This window comes from Aptenodytes forsteri, unplaced genomic scaffold (assembly GCF_000699145.1).
Source record: "Aptenodytes forsteri isolate BGI_AS27 unplaced genomic scaffold, ASM69914v1 Scaffold267, whole genome shotgun sequence".
Taxonomy (NCBI): Eukaryota; Metazoa; Chordata; class Aves; order Sphenisciformes; family Spheniscidae; genus Aptenodytes; species Aptenodytes forsteri.
In genome coordinates this window covers 3,882,304-3,895,843 of record NW_008794173.1, presented here as the reverse complement: position 1 = coordinate 3,895,843, position 13,540 = coordinate 3,882,304, and the positions used below count along the sequence as shown (strand labels likewise).

At 41.7% G+C, this 13,540-nt stretch overlaps 1 protein-coding gene across 1 annotated transcript in view; it reads left to right on the top strand.

Annotated features, from left to right (window-relative positions):
• FGD5 (FYVE, RhoGEF and PH domain containing 5) overlaps positions 1-13,540 on the top strand; it is a 110,835-nt gene that overhangs the window by 45,841 nt on the left and 51,454 nt on the right. Inside the window, exons 3-4 of the mRNA XM_009283905.1 lie at positions 2,948-3,006; positions 3,117-3,147. Of these exons, the coding sequence (XP_009282180.1) occupies positions 2,948-3,006; positions 3,117-3,147 (90 nt within the window). The remainder of the gene's footprint in view (positions 1-2,947; positions 3,007-3,116; positions 3,148-13,540) is intronic.

Below are 13,540 nucleotides of genomic sequence, written 5' to 3'. Positions count from 1 at the left end.
GGAAGTAACCATACCACAGGGCTGGGCACAGGACTGGCTGCAGGGAGTAAAGATTACTAAAAAGGTGGCAGCTTGGCAGTGTTATAATAATCACTTGGACTTTGTTTCAGAAACTTGATGCTTGAGGGACCTGCACACCCTCTATCCCCTATTCCCAGAAGTCTGTCTCCGGACACTGTCGTCAATCTCAGAGTTCATTTCCTGGTTAAACAAACAGCAATTAAATAACACAAGACAGGCAACGCCTAGAGACACTGTCTCAAACTCGCCCTAGACAGGCCATGTGACACTGGGGTCCCTGTGTTTTGTCTCTTGGCTAAGACATATTAATCATAAGAGGAATTACAGAATGCGACAATGCGAGTATGCAAAGGGAAAGTGGGCCTGGCCTGCTGGGGAAATGCACTCTGCTTCTTGGCACTGCGGAGCCAGGCTTGTCCACAGAGGACATGTTGGGCGGCCAGCATTGGGCCAGGTGACCCAGAAAGAAACACACCCCCTTTCATTTGCTCTGCTATGCCTGTGTAGAGAAAACGAGAGAGAATAGAAAACTCAGTGCCTCTAGTGTGTTCCTACAGCAGTTGGGACAACCAGGAGAGGCACACCATGATCTTCAAGAGGTGTTCATAAAGTGGAACCAGGGGGAAAGGGGAAATCAAATATTTGCTCCCAGCAGGAAAGTGAAGCTAAAGAAAAAATGTAAGATTTTTCTAGTGCTCTCTATTAAACTGTAGTGTAGTTCTCCAAAAAGTAAGTGATTCAAAGCATGCTCTTTGGCACCCATCAGCTAAAAGGAACAAAGCACTAGGGGACTCCTGGTGCTAAAGGAGAGATGGAGTAGACATCTGAGACTGATGAATAGTTCACTCTCTATATTTCCTTTGGCTCTTGCAATCTTCAGTTGCCTCCCACTAAAAGTACACAGAAATAAACTAAAGATGAAAAAAAGGTCGCTGTGACACTGTTCATTTTCTATACATGAAGCCTCATTCATTTAACCCATCATCATCAGGTTTCAAGGACTTTTTCACTCATATTCACTACTGATTGGTTCGTAATCCTCCTTGGGGTCCATCACACCCAGGGTGAAAGCTCACAGAGCAGTAAGGGATCTGTAGTCTCCTCATAGAAACGGAAGCCCTTCCTTTGCTCTTGTGTGCAGTCAATACTGACATCTATTTGCAACATGCTTTGACTGGCCCTTGGTTCCTCTGAAATAGGCAGTGGTGAATTCACTTGTTGGTGCTTGAATTCTTTGCTTTTGTAATGAATACCTAAAGTTATTAAAACTGGAAGAACCTGAAAAATATAACTTCTGTTCCATCACATATTCCTCTTTTAATTTACGGATGTTGGGCAGTGAAATTGCTTTGATTATGTTTCAGTTGACCTTGCTACTGGGTTTTTTACACTCCAAGTGTCCACATGACTGAATTTCAGCTTCCAGCACTTCAGGGAATGTTTCATTCCATCCTACACTGCAGTTTACTGCAGGCAGAATGAGCCAGAAACTTTGGGAGGGGAAGAAAATCCTGAAATCAAGAAGTTGATCCCTCTGTAGATACAAAAAGTGGCAGATGGTTCACCATGATGATGGAATGGGACTTTGAGCAACTCAGATATTTATATTGTGTGCCAGAATACCTGGATCCCAAGGGAATGCTAATGAGGAGGAGGGACAGAGAGTAAAAAGTCTGTAATGCATTTAGCTTGAACTGGCTTAGACATTTTTTACTGCTCAGATCTGCTATGTAAATCCCGATTGTGTATCTGATCTATCAAGTATGATTTGGGAAGTCAGTGTTTGTGGGAAGCTGAATTTGGGTTTGGGGTCCTATCAGTACTTTTCATGAGGGGTGCCAATTAAGCTTCGTGTTCCCTGACAGCTAGCAGCCCCCTCATGCAGAATTTGTTGAGGAAATATAGCCACAAACTTCCCACCTGACTGTTGAACCAAGGGACTGCATCATATCTCAGCAAGTCCCAGTCTCTCCTGAATAGGCTTTCAGAAGCAGGATCTGTAAGCAATGGGTTTCCAGCATACCTGGTCTGGCAAACAATGTCGCAAAGTCTTGCTGCTGAACTCATCTCCCTCAAGACCGCTTCAGGTCACTGAGGGCTGCTTTTCTTTACTACTACTACTAGACTACTGTTTTAGTTCCCTACTTCACCACTGCTAAATAAGTCAAACTTTTCCCAGTAGATTCCTTTCAGTAAATATTTCCATGCTTTGGTCATTTCTTACCATAAGGATGAGCCGTGAAATAGGAGCGAAATACCCTAATTAGCCACTTGTACCTTAGAGCCATACACTTTGCTTCTTTAACAGTTTTCTGTGTCTTCCAAGATGCCTACCAGTTAAGTAGATGCCACTGAGATTTCAAACAGTGTTGCCTCCTGGAGTACTGAACTGTTTGCTTTCTGGAGATACTTATGGCCATTTAGCTTAGACATTTTGTTTAGCATGCAATAAAGCTCTTTGCCCCATTTGCTTCCACAAGTCTCACAGCAGTCAGAACAGTTTGGAATATGACCATTTTGATAAAGAACTCCCTTTTCCATGTAATTAAGAGTACTAAACACATGGTATGAGCTTCGACAGCCATGAAGCTAGCCTATTCAAAGCTAAGCACTTTCTGCTTCTCTGATAAATTTTGGACCTGTAAAAATCAACAGAAAATTTCTCTCCTTCTTCAATAAGAACACGTTTTTCAAACTTGACATCTGCCTTACCAGCTATTATATTGTACTATATTACTAGTATTTCAATTGTGGAAACACCCTGTCATGGAAAGGACTCCAGGATGCCAGACACTGAACAACAAAGAATAAAAGCCTGGTCACTATTTTTACTGAAGGAATATGTCAGTTCAAAGTGCTCTCTAACGCTGCTTTACTTCTTGGAATGAGACATCTCTTAATTGTCTCTGTTTTTTGCTGTTGACAGAAAGAAGGCCAGTCCAGAGCTTACCTCATTGCCCAGGAGCTGATGTCTTCAGAAAAAGTGTGAGTTCATTGCTACAACCTATCTGTTGCTCTCCTAAAACTGAAGCTATGCAATCCACCCTTCAGCATTGGTTTGATGGCAATTAATAAAAGTTTGTCTCTTTCCCCAGATACGTGGAGATGCTCCAGCTGTTATGTATGGTAAGTAAATAATTTTAATCACTGAAACCTAATTATTGCCCTTTTACTTAGCTGCAATTCAGAAGACATAAAAACATTGAAGGGACTGAGGTGAATTTGAGGAGGAATGGTTTAGTGTGAACCATTGCAAAGGAATATGTCTGCCACTAACCTGCTCTTGCTACAGATCCTCAAATCTAGCATTTGTTATTCACAGGAAAAAGTGTTGGCCAACAGTGCTTGCTGGGGCTCTGAGACTGGTATAAGATGCAGAATAAGCCTAGTGCAGAGAAGGAGATGGTGATAAACAGGGGTGAACCCTCTCTCTTCAGAGAGAGGCAGACAGGAGCAGAACTATGAAACATGGGGATTTGGTTTGAATGGATTCCTTTTAAGCTTCTTTTTTCTGATAATGCAATATCAGTAATATCCAGCGTGGCCTGGATATCCACGCTGTGACACAGGTAGTCACCATGGGTAAATACAGACTCTGGTGTCAGAAACTCATGAGGGAACACACACAGAGAATCACTTGTAGCGCCTGACAGAGAGCTCTTGCATGGTATAAACCCACTGGTGGCTTTGTCCCGGAAGACTTTGTGTCTCTTTAACAGCGCTGCCACTGCTTCCCTGGAGACTGGTACACAGCTTAGGTAGCCTCGCTCTCGACATCTTTCTTGGCTGTTAGTTGCAAGGCAGTAGGGAATAAAAGCCACCACAGAAAGCATGCCCACTGCTGCTTGGAAAGAGATTCCCTGAGAAGGCAAATAGTAGCCCCAGGTTGTCCTTGTAGGACACCCCAAACCCTAGCAGTGGACAGGAACTCTGATGGAGAGAGAAGTAATGAGGTTAGCACTGTCTTGCTGCCTGCTCATTGTGCCTCTCAAGCAAGCTGCCAAAGCTTAAGAGCCTTCTCAGGCTTGGGCAGCAGAGGCGGGAGAACAACCTTAAATGTGACAAACACCTTGCAGACGATTGCATTTTAACAAATCAGGAACTGCCAAGGTGGTCATCTGGGAACCAAACACTTTAAGGGACTTAGCTGCTTAGCTGGAGTCTACCAATATTTTCATAAATTGGTGATAACCTGCCTAGCCATTTGCTTCATCTATCCTGGCTTTCCTCTGATTTCTGCACAGCCAAACACATTATTTGACACTAGTGAGACATAGTTGTAGTTATCCATTGTCTCCTGGGGAATCCAGAGTGGTTTCTTCACCTGTGGACTACAGGGCTTCTGATCATTGAGAATACCCACAGACCTCTTTACTGAAATTAAGATTTCCAAAAATACCATCAAGAAAAAAGAAGAGAAAAGCCTCTGCCAGCTTCTAAATCAAAATAGAAGAGAAACATACACACAGGAAATTACCGTGCACAGAGATTATTAGCCACTCTGCATCATCCTATTAGCCACTCTGCATCATCCACTCTGATGCATCCTATTAAAACATTCTTAATGTATTTAATTTTCCGTTTCCAAGTACATTTGTACTTTGGTACATTATGGACAGCATGTAAATGCAGGGCTGAACTAGAGTGCTTGTACAGTGCACTGTATTTAGTGGAAGTGTCTAGGACGCGCCTCTCCTTTGCATTATATTCTAGCATTTTCCATATACCTCTAGGAGATAAAAGTGGCTCACTAACATGGCCTGAAAAATAGTCAATACATAAATCCAAATCTTGCAATGCACTTCAGTGCCTTTAGCCACAGCATGAATGGCTGCAGACACTCATGGCTGCTGTAGCATCATGTTACTGTCAGGCTGCCTTGCCTATGCTGTTGCTGGGCCAGGAAAGGGATGCTTCAGGACCTTCCCAGTCCCTTCAGGACTTACTTTGCCCTTTTCTCCTTCCTCTGGTAAATCCCTGTGTGGTGAATTTGGCTCTGAGGCTATCTGTGTAAACAAGTAATTTATGCATTTTCACAATAATCCTATTTTCTGCCTGTAGAAATCATTTGGAAAGAACAGGAAATGTCATTTTTGCTCTCTTTCCAAGTTGACAACTTTAACGTGGGACGGGGATTCTGGTTTATACCTTTGCTAAAATTTTTTAGTTTAGAAACACTTATGGATGCAAGTGCATGCTGCTCCCCTCCAGCTGGATGGACTCCAAACTGTTGGTAATCCCTAATAAAAAGAATCTTCATTAAAATTACAGCTTACAGGTTAGTTAGGGGAAAACTCTGCTTGATTGCTAATTTTATCTGCTGCAGTGCTGCAGAGTTGGCTCAAAGATACGAGGGAATGAAAACAGAGAGTTTTCCTGGCTTGACTCAAAAATGTAACTACTCCCTGCTCTCCTGTTGGGGAACTCAGACACTTTCTAAGCAGAAACGTTTATTGCAGAAAATAAGTAACATTACCTGGAACTTGGCCTGCCAGTCCTGGAATTAAGGTTTAAGGCTTGAGGGAAATTGGCTCTGTTTTAATCATACTTAATCATTAGGTTTGGATCAGCTGGTTAATTTATCACGCAAAAGATACCAGTAATAGCATTCCTATGACTGGGCAAGTTCTTCTATTTCTGTCAGTCATCAATTTTAATTGGAAGCACTTGTTTGGTATTTATATATGTTTCAGTCCTGTAATGGAATATTCCACTGAATCCTATTTTGCTGGGATTTTGCTTCCCTGCCTGCCCATCCCACTGGAGTAGAGGGATCTTACAAGTGTTTTGCATACGCTCATTATTTCCTTAATTATGAAAGTTAGAGCACCAAAAGAGGAGTTAAAATGTCAAATTAAAATAAGAGATGGGCCTAATGTAAACCCTTGAATGAATGCATTGGTTTGCAAAGTTAAGCCACTTATAGGTTGTGAAATGTCAGAATCACTGCAACCATGCACTCTTCACTTTCCCTGTCCTAGTTCCCATTGTCTCAAGTTAGAAAGTTCAGAAAGATTTGCATCAATTTTAGGATGAGATTTTGAGTGCACAATTTTGATTAATGATTTTCTTCTGCAGTGGAAAAGTATCCTTCTTGCCACATCACCAAATGCATACACTCCTTTAGGGGCTACTGGAGGCTTTTTTCAGCAGAGTCAACAAGCAAGTTTCTCAAATAAGATTTAATTGTTTCTCTGAGTTGGCTTTCTAAGTAGTGAGGATGTATGAATGCACCTGGGTTAGAGACTGAGGGAGAAGAGAGGAACAACCAGTCTGTTTTCACACTTGACTGCTAGTTCAGGCACTCCTTGGTTTAGAAGAGATCAAAAATCTTTATGGGAACAGGATCAGAGGGTTCATTTCTGTGTTTTATCAGGTGCCTATAGCCCTAGCATACCACATCTCTACTGCTATAGGCTGATGTCTGCATGATAGCTACCTGCTGCAGCGGCATTCAGAAATAATCTGCAGGTTCCTCTGTTGCAATCATGTTCAATCTAGAAAGCCACAGTCCCAGCACTGTTACCTTTCCCACCCCAACTACTATTGGATCTTTATATTCACCTGTTGCCTGGTGTATTATTCCGGAAATCTAGAGAAACCATTACCAATTTTACAACATGTAAGTCCCTCAGACTACAGGGGTATTATTGCCTAACTGAGGCTTTTCAATACTGTCATAGTGCAAAAAGTTACAATGAACTAATTACTCCTTTTTGCATATTTGAATAGCATTAGGTATAGTCATATCAGTAAAAAATTGTGCTTCACTGTGCACTTGCTGTTGACACAGGTCCCACTGGCAGATGTCACAAGCAACTACCAGTGACCACAGAGTCACCAAACTGCCCTCAAGGTACAACACCCCATTCATGGCCAGTTAGGACCAAAGGCTTCCTCGACAGCATATCTCAGCTCAGGCAAACATATCTCTCTGTTCCCCATCACCAACCTTCTCAAGAAAACAGTTTCTAAATGCTCATCTTCAAGTCTGAAGTCTCATCTTCTTATATAAACCCACATGTTGGTAAGGAAGGCAAGGAACTAAACCACACCCTAGCTGCTTTCAGAAAGGAAAAAAAGGCTTTGCTTAAGCCTGCAGCAGGAGCAGTTTCCCATCTCATTTCCAGGCTTGGCTGGAGCTGCTATTCATTCAGCATAACAGAATCTGTTTGGCCTTTCAGTGGAGACTTTAATAAATTGATTGATTGCCAAAACGATGACATTTCCATACACCCACTCTGCTATTGAACTGAAAGAGTGGAAACATTGTGTTAGCTCACAAACTCGGTATCAGTTGGTGTGGTAGTAGTGATAATAATCTAAAGGGTTAGCTGTTATTTGCCCTACTCAAAGGTAATGCAATTCTCTGGAGCAGGGAGTTAAGAACTCATTCTGGACTAAGCAGATGGGACTGGCAGGGCCTTGCAGTCCAAGTCCCTGATCTCTTGGTACTCACAATTTAGTTTTCCAAAGTTGATTAGTCTTTGCATTTCCTTCAGGATCATTTAATCCTCAAACTTTGTCATTCGTTTCTCCTATTTTTCTTCCCCAGTAATGCAGGCTGCACTTGTCATCTTTTTCTTAGTGCTTGTTCCTGAACAAAAATGCTGCAGGTTGCTTTCTCAGCCTAATGTTTCACACATCACCTTCGAGGATCAAGAGTCTGGTTTATTTGCTTCCCTTCAGCCAGTCTGTTTCAAATTACTTTACTAGATGTACACAAATCAAACTTAGTGTGACTCAGACTGCCTCAAGATCCCAGTCTGTATGGGATCAAGCATTTGCCTGATAGTGTACCATGTTCACATTTATTTTGTCTTTGGCTTTTGTACATAAAATCACCTTTTTTTGTGCATAAACCACTTTGAAGTCATTATTACTTCCCTCCAAGGCATTTACTGAATTAAGGTACCTAAAAGGACAGCTCTGCACTGAAAAAACACCAGCCTCAATACCTCCCTGATCAATCAAAGTTGATCCTGTTTCCTGGTTTGCATTTTCCTCATAACAATGGGCCACAATTCTTAGAAACACCAAGACCCAGATTTATGTTTCCTTAGCATTTGAACATATCGATATGGATATGATATGAATAGATATAACATGTGCTGGTTCTCCAGCCTTTGGAGCAGTTTGGTATCCAACCCTGCACTGGGCATACCAAGGCTTCTGACTGCAAAATAAATCTTAGGAAATAAAAAAGAACAAAATCATCTTAGCGCTCCAGTCACTAACTCAAAGGTACCTAAATGCAGATTAATATGAAGTCAGGCTCACTGGTTAAACTCCACTTTCAGAATTCTTGTGGGCAGCACATTCTCAAGAACAAAAAATAAACATCTGATTTAGGATCCACTATTACATGTTAGACAAAACAGAACTCCATCTTTCTAATTATTTACACTTCCAGTGAATGACTGGCTGAGCCTTTTTTACTACTGTAAATTTCTTGGATGATGTTCAAAGTTCTGCTGGACCAATCAAGTCATTACTTTCCTAATTAAATGCTTTAGTGAATGGAACGTGCTGGCTAAATGAAGAGCTAGCTGGCTGTTAGACGCTCTGAAGCTCTTATAAAAGCCTAAAGATGTACTGTCACAGAAGAATAGCCTGCCCTCACTTACAGTAGGCTGGTTTTTTTTCTCATTTATTTATTCATTGTTGTCTTCATCGGCAGTGGGAAAATAGCTATGTATTGGCCAGGGAGCTTCTGCAGTGGGAATGTTGAGCCAAAATAGCTTTCAGATAATCTGTGTATCTCTTAAAAGGAGAGGGAAGTCACACTAGCACATTTGGCATCAGGACAATTCCCTGGTAACAAGCCCCACTGATACAGTATTTGCAATGCATACTCTACAGCTTGCCAGTTCTGAAACTCATTTGCAGTGTTTTGGATGAATGTGTCTATTTGACTGCATGTGAGTGTGTGTTGAGGTCAGGGTTCCTGACCTAGATTGTACCCTGCAATGGCAGGATAAGAGACTAATTGTGTCTGCTGCGATAGTATTTTCTGCTGTTCATCTGGCATTGTTTCTGCTGAGCTCAGTAATGAGAAATTTGGGAAGATCACTGCTCAGTGCAGATTAAGGGTCACTCACTCTGCTACAGGAGATAAGCCACTTTTTAATTCAGGGGTGCCACTTTCACTTTCATCATTAGGAGAGAGGCTGCTGGCCGTAATGAAGATACCTCGAAGAACCACCCATGAGTCAGACTTGGCTCACAGCATACTGTACAGCATCTCATGCCTGCATTCAGCTTTAATATGGAGACTCTTCTCCCCCTTTGAACTCTTCACCCTCCCCTCAGGTGTAATGCCTAGATGTCCAAAAGAGCCTTGGACCCTGCAATATGCAGTATCTGTTGAATCCACCTTCATTTTAGAAGTGAAAGTGGTTGTAAAAGCCTGCACCATTTTATGCAATCAGTGTAGCCTTCAGTTGTATAACGTTAGGGCTGCAGTAAGATTTCCTGTTGTCCTCCCTGGCCCACTCACAAAAAGTCAAGTATGCTTACTTCCCAATATTATCAGTTCATTAAAATATCAGCTTGACTTGGGAAGCAATTACAATTCTAGATATACATGCAAAATGCTTTTGGGATGCATGTATGTTTCATTATTTATTGAAAAGTATAGAAGTCTGGATGCCAGGTGGGAGTTGTGGCATGAGCAAGGTAAATATGCTGTGTGCAGACATGATTTCTGCAGCTGAAGTGCCAGTATCCCCACCTGGGGACTGAGGCAGAAAAATGGCCATAGTTTTCCACTAATGTATCTGCTCTGTATACTCCCTTTTTAGTTTTTTTTTCTCAGCTCTGTTCCTTAATGGAAACTCACACATCTCCCTAGCCAGAATTCTCCTTGAAAATTGTAGAAATATCCTAGGTGAATTTATTCACCCATCAGTCCTTTCCTGTTCTTTAACACAGAGTAGAGGTATAAGCAGGGAAGCTGATTCAGCCATGACAGCATTAGAGATCAGACCTTTGGTTGGTATAAATTTATATAGTTTTTCTCTGGCAGGTGACTGCAAGAACAGCAGTTGATTAGCTTCTTCAAAGCACTGCATCAGACTCCTTTTGAGTTAAGATTTCTTTCCCTCGTTATCAACATCATGAAGATACTTCAGAATCTGGGAAGCAGTTGAACTCTTTTCTGCTTTATGCATTATTGCAGGTAGAAGCTTCCTTCCTTCCAGTGAGATGATGCAACAAAGAGCAGGTAGACACTTTGCTTCAACACCCGAGATCTGGAACATGCTACTTAGACTGAAGGCAGTCAGAGCTTTTCTAATCCAGCCAGAGTCTAGCAATCTGGTCCTTCTAGTATAATGTGCACTTTTTGGTCACAGAAATACTTTTCCGTTCAGATATTTCTCTTGAACTGTTAAAGTGTGGCTTTGCTCTACAACCGCCATCTTCTACTAGAAATTCACAATTTCTGGCTCAAATGCAGGCCTGATGCTGGGAACACAGTGCTGAGAGCCAGTGAGAAGGAACCTCCATTCCCCCCTGCTGAGCAACTGCTGGTCAAACTGCCAATATAATGGTCTTGTTACTCCCTTCTCCTTCTGTTCTCCTGCCATTGTAGTCAATATGCAAGAACTAGGATTTCCATTATGATTGGATTAGCATCTTATATGCCGCTGCTTTAGAAGATGAACAAATAACAACAGAAAACCAAGAAGGAGATTCAGCAACTGATCAGCATTTCTTGACCAATTTTAAAAGGTTTTCTTTCAAATAGAGCTATCTGTTTACCTACACCTTTAAGTAAAAATCTTTACTTTCTCTCCTCCAGTCTACTCACCTTTCTAATCTACATAGTTGCTTTCAGCCTATTGCAGGTGGCAGAACCATCAGCTTTTTACAGTGAAGGTAGACACTGATTTCATATCATTTCGTAACTACCCCTACTAGACTGGTTGCAGTAGTCCCTGGCTCCCCAGGGATCCACGAGCCATTGGATGAACTGATCTAACTTGGCCTATTCTGTTCTACACAGAAAAGGCAAACAGATATTCTGGGTCCAGACTGAATCACTGTACCCTGGATTATTTTCAAATAGAAGTTAAAGAAGAGAAATCACCCAACATAGCAAATATATATATATAAAAATATATATATATATATACAGGCAGTTTTTTCTTCTGGGTAAACTACTTGCCTGAAGCAGTGGTTTAGCTGACAAGAGATTAGTTTTCCTTCCTCTCACTATGGTCCTGCAAGGTTAAATGTTCTCAGGCTAATAAAGGCTAACTGGCAGCAGGGCTGAAATGCAGAAAGGACCACATTATGTATGGGATGTATCCATCTTGCAGAATGGCTGTTGATATGCATACAGAATTGCTACAACTGATTTTTGCAGCTGGACTCCAAAGCATATTTAGCCCCATGTTGGAGAGATTTAATATACAACCTCACCATTTCTGCATCTGCTCACAAAATTCTGGAAGCAAAACCGAGAACTAACTCTTGCCCCATTAACTACCCCTTTTGCCTTTGGATTAGAATATCACATTTCACACAGATGTTGAATCCTGCAGAGAACTTTCTTGCTAAGTGCTCTACCAAAAACCTCTAGCTGCTGGCATTGCTGACTCCTCTGAAAGAGTACCTGGAGATACGTACCTGCTACAAAGGTTTCCAGGTTGCTGATCCCAGGTAAATTGGGCTACCTTTCTGTAGCCCTAAGCCAGGTACCTAAATCTTTTTTTTTTCCAGAACTCACCTGTAATCACTGTTTCCTCTTAGCATTGGCAGGCACTGCCAGCATCTCTAAAGCATCTCATGTCCCAGCACCCTACAGTGAGCCTCATTACCTCACAAAGGGTATCAGATTCTACTCCAAGAGCCAAGCATGTGACAGTTAGGCAGTGCTCCACATAAACCATAAGATCTTGTTAAACTAACCTCCTTGTCTCATGCCCTTAGAACAGGCTCCAGGTTACAGTCCCCATTTCCAGCAGAGACCAGAAGTTCTTCAGAGGCATTCTTGGGGAAAAAAATGTAACTTGTATGTGATAGTGATGTGCACAAACAAAAGAAGAAAAAAAACCCAACCACCAACCTTTGTGGCTGTGGGTTTTGATCCTCTTTATTTCACTTAATTATTTGTAGGGTTTATTTCAGGGATGTTAGGGATTTTGGCATTGGATGGCTGTAAAGGGCTTATTTATGTGTGCCCAAAATGTAATGAAAAGTTTTATGTTTCAAAAATGTATTTTTATAGCACAGTTGCTAACCTTCTATGTCACCTAGCCAGCTGGGGTTATGCTTTCACATGCACACACAAACACTGGTGCAGGTATAGGCATAAGACAGGAGTGAGATCTGTAGGCTCATATACCCCTGGATGAGACTGAGCTCTGTGGCCATCATACCAGAGCCTTGAACTGAACGACTTCAGTTCATGCTTCTGTTCTAAGAAAGTTTTGATCCAGAAGGGAATTATACGGACTCGGTGTTTGATACGTTCTGTGTTTAGACACGGGGCTTGGGTGACAGACTTGGAGACCTTCAGGTGCCATGATTGATTAGAGTTAGTGAGACTGCAAAAGCACTTTGCATTTGATTAATGGCTTCCGAGGCACTCAGCATTTTCAATAGTGACATAATTTTTTTTTTAATGGATGTGTTTATAGTGATTACTGTTATGCCGCAGGTTTTTTACTAATCATTAGGAAGCTGGCTATCCAAGCAACTGGAATTAAATAATTTGTCTGACAATTCATTATAATCAAAGGGGCAGGCAATTAATGACTAATTAAATCCACTGAGATGCTGTGGGAAAGGAGTGTTAATCTTGTTGCTCAGCTACGGTGGAAAGTGGACAGATACAGAGCTGTTCGATGTTAATTTGGAAAAGATGACATTTCTATAACATAATAGGTTACTTAAGCACATCAGCAGTGAACTTACTACAGCTATTCACTTCCCCAGGCACAATAAGCTGAAAGAACCCTTTGGATTCTTCCCCTTTCCCCAGTCTGGATTAATTACGATGACTGAGGACTTTGAAAGGTTGCAGATTCCTTTGAGTTAGGAAAAGCATCCGGAAGACGGATTGACTGGCTTAGTTGGTTGGAAAGCCTCGGGAGTGTACGCTGGCTGAAATATGTAGTTAGATGGACTCACTCACACACCAGAAAAAACGGGAGCTGGAATAGCACAACATTGGGATTATCTGTGGTACTGGTGTAGGACATGTTGTGGAAATCAGACCCAGATAATTAGGAAACATAATAATACTCTTTCAGAAATTTTTAATATCTTGTTTTATCCAGGATATACTTAGTCAAAAAGAAAATTGTCATAATGATCTTTTTTTTACCTAGTTCTAGTGGCTTTTCAGAAAACAAATGCTTCATCTGTCATAGATGCATATAGGCCAACTGTATGAGATTTAACAAGGCCAAGTGCTGGGTCCTGCCCTTCGGCCACAACAACCCCATGCAGCACTACAGGCTTGGGGAAGAGTGGCTGGAAAGCTGCCTGTCAGAAAAGGACCTGGGGG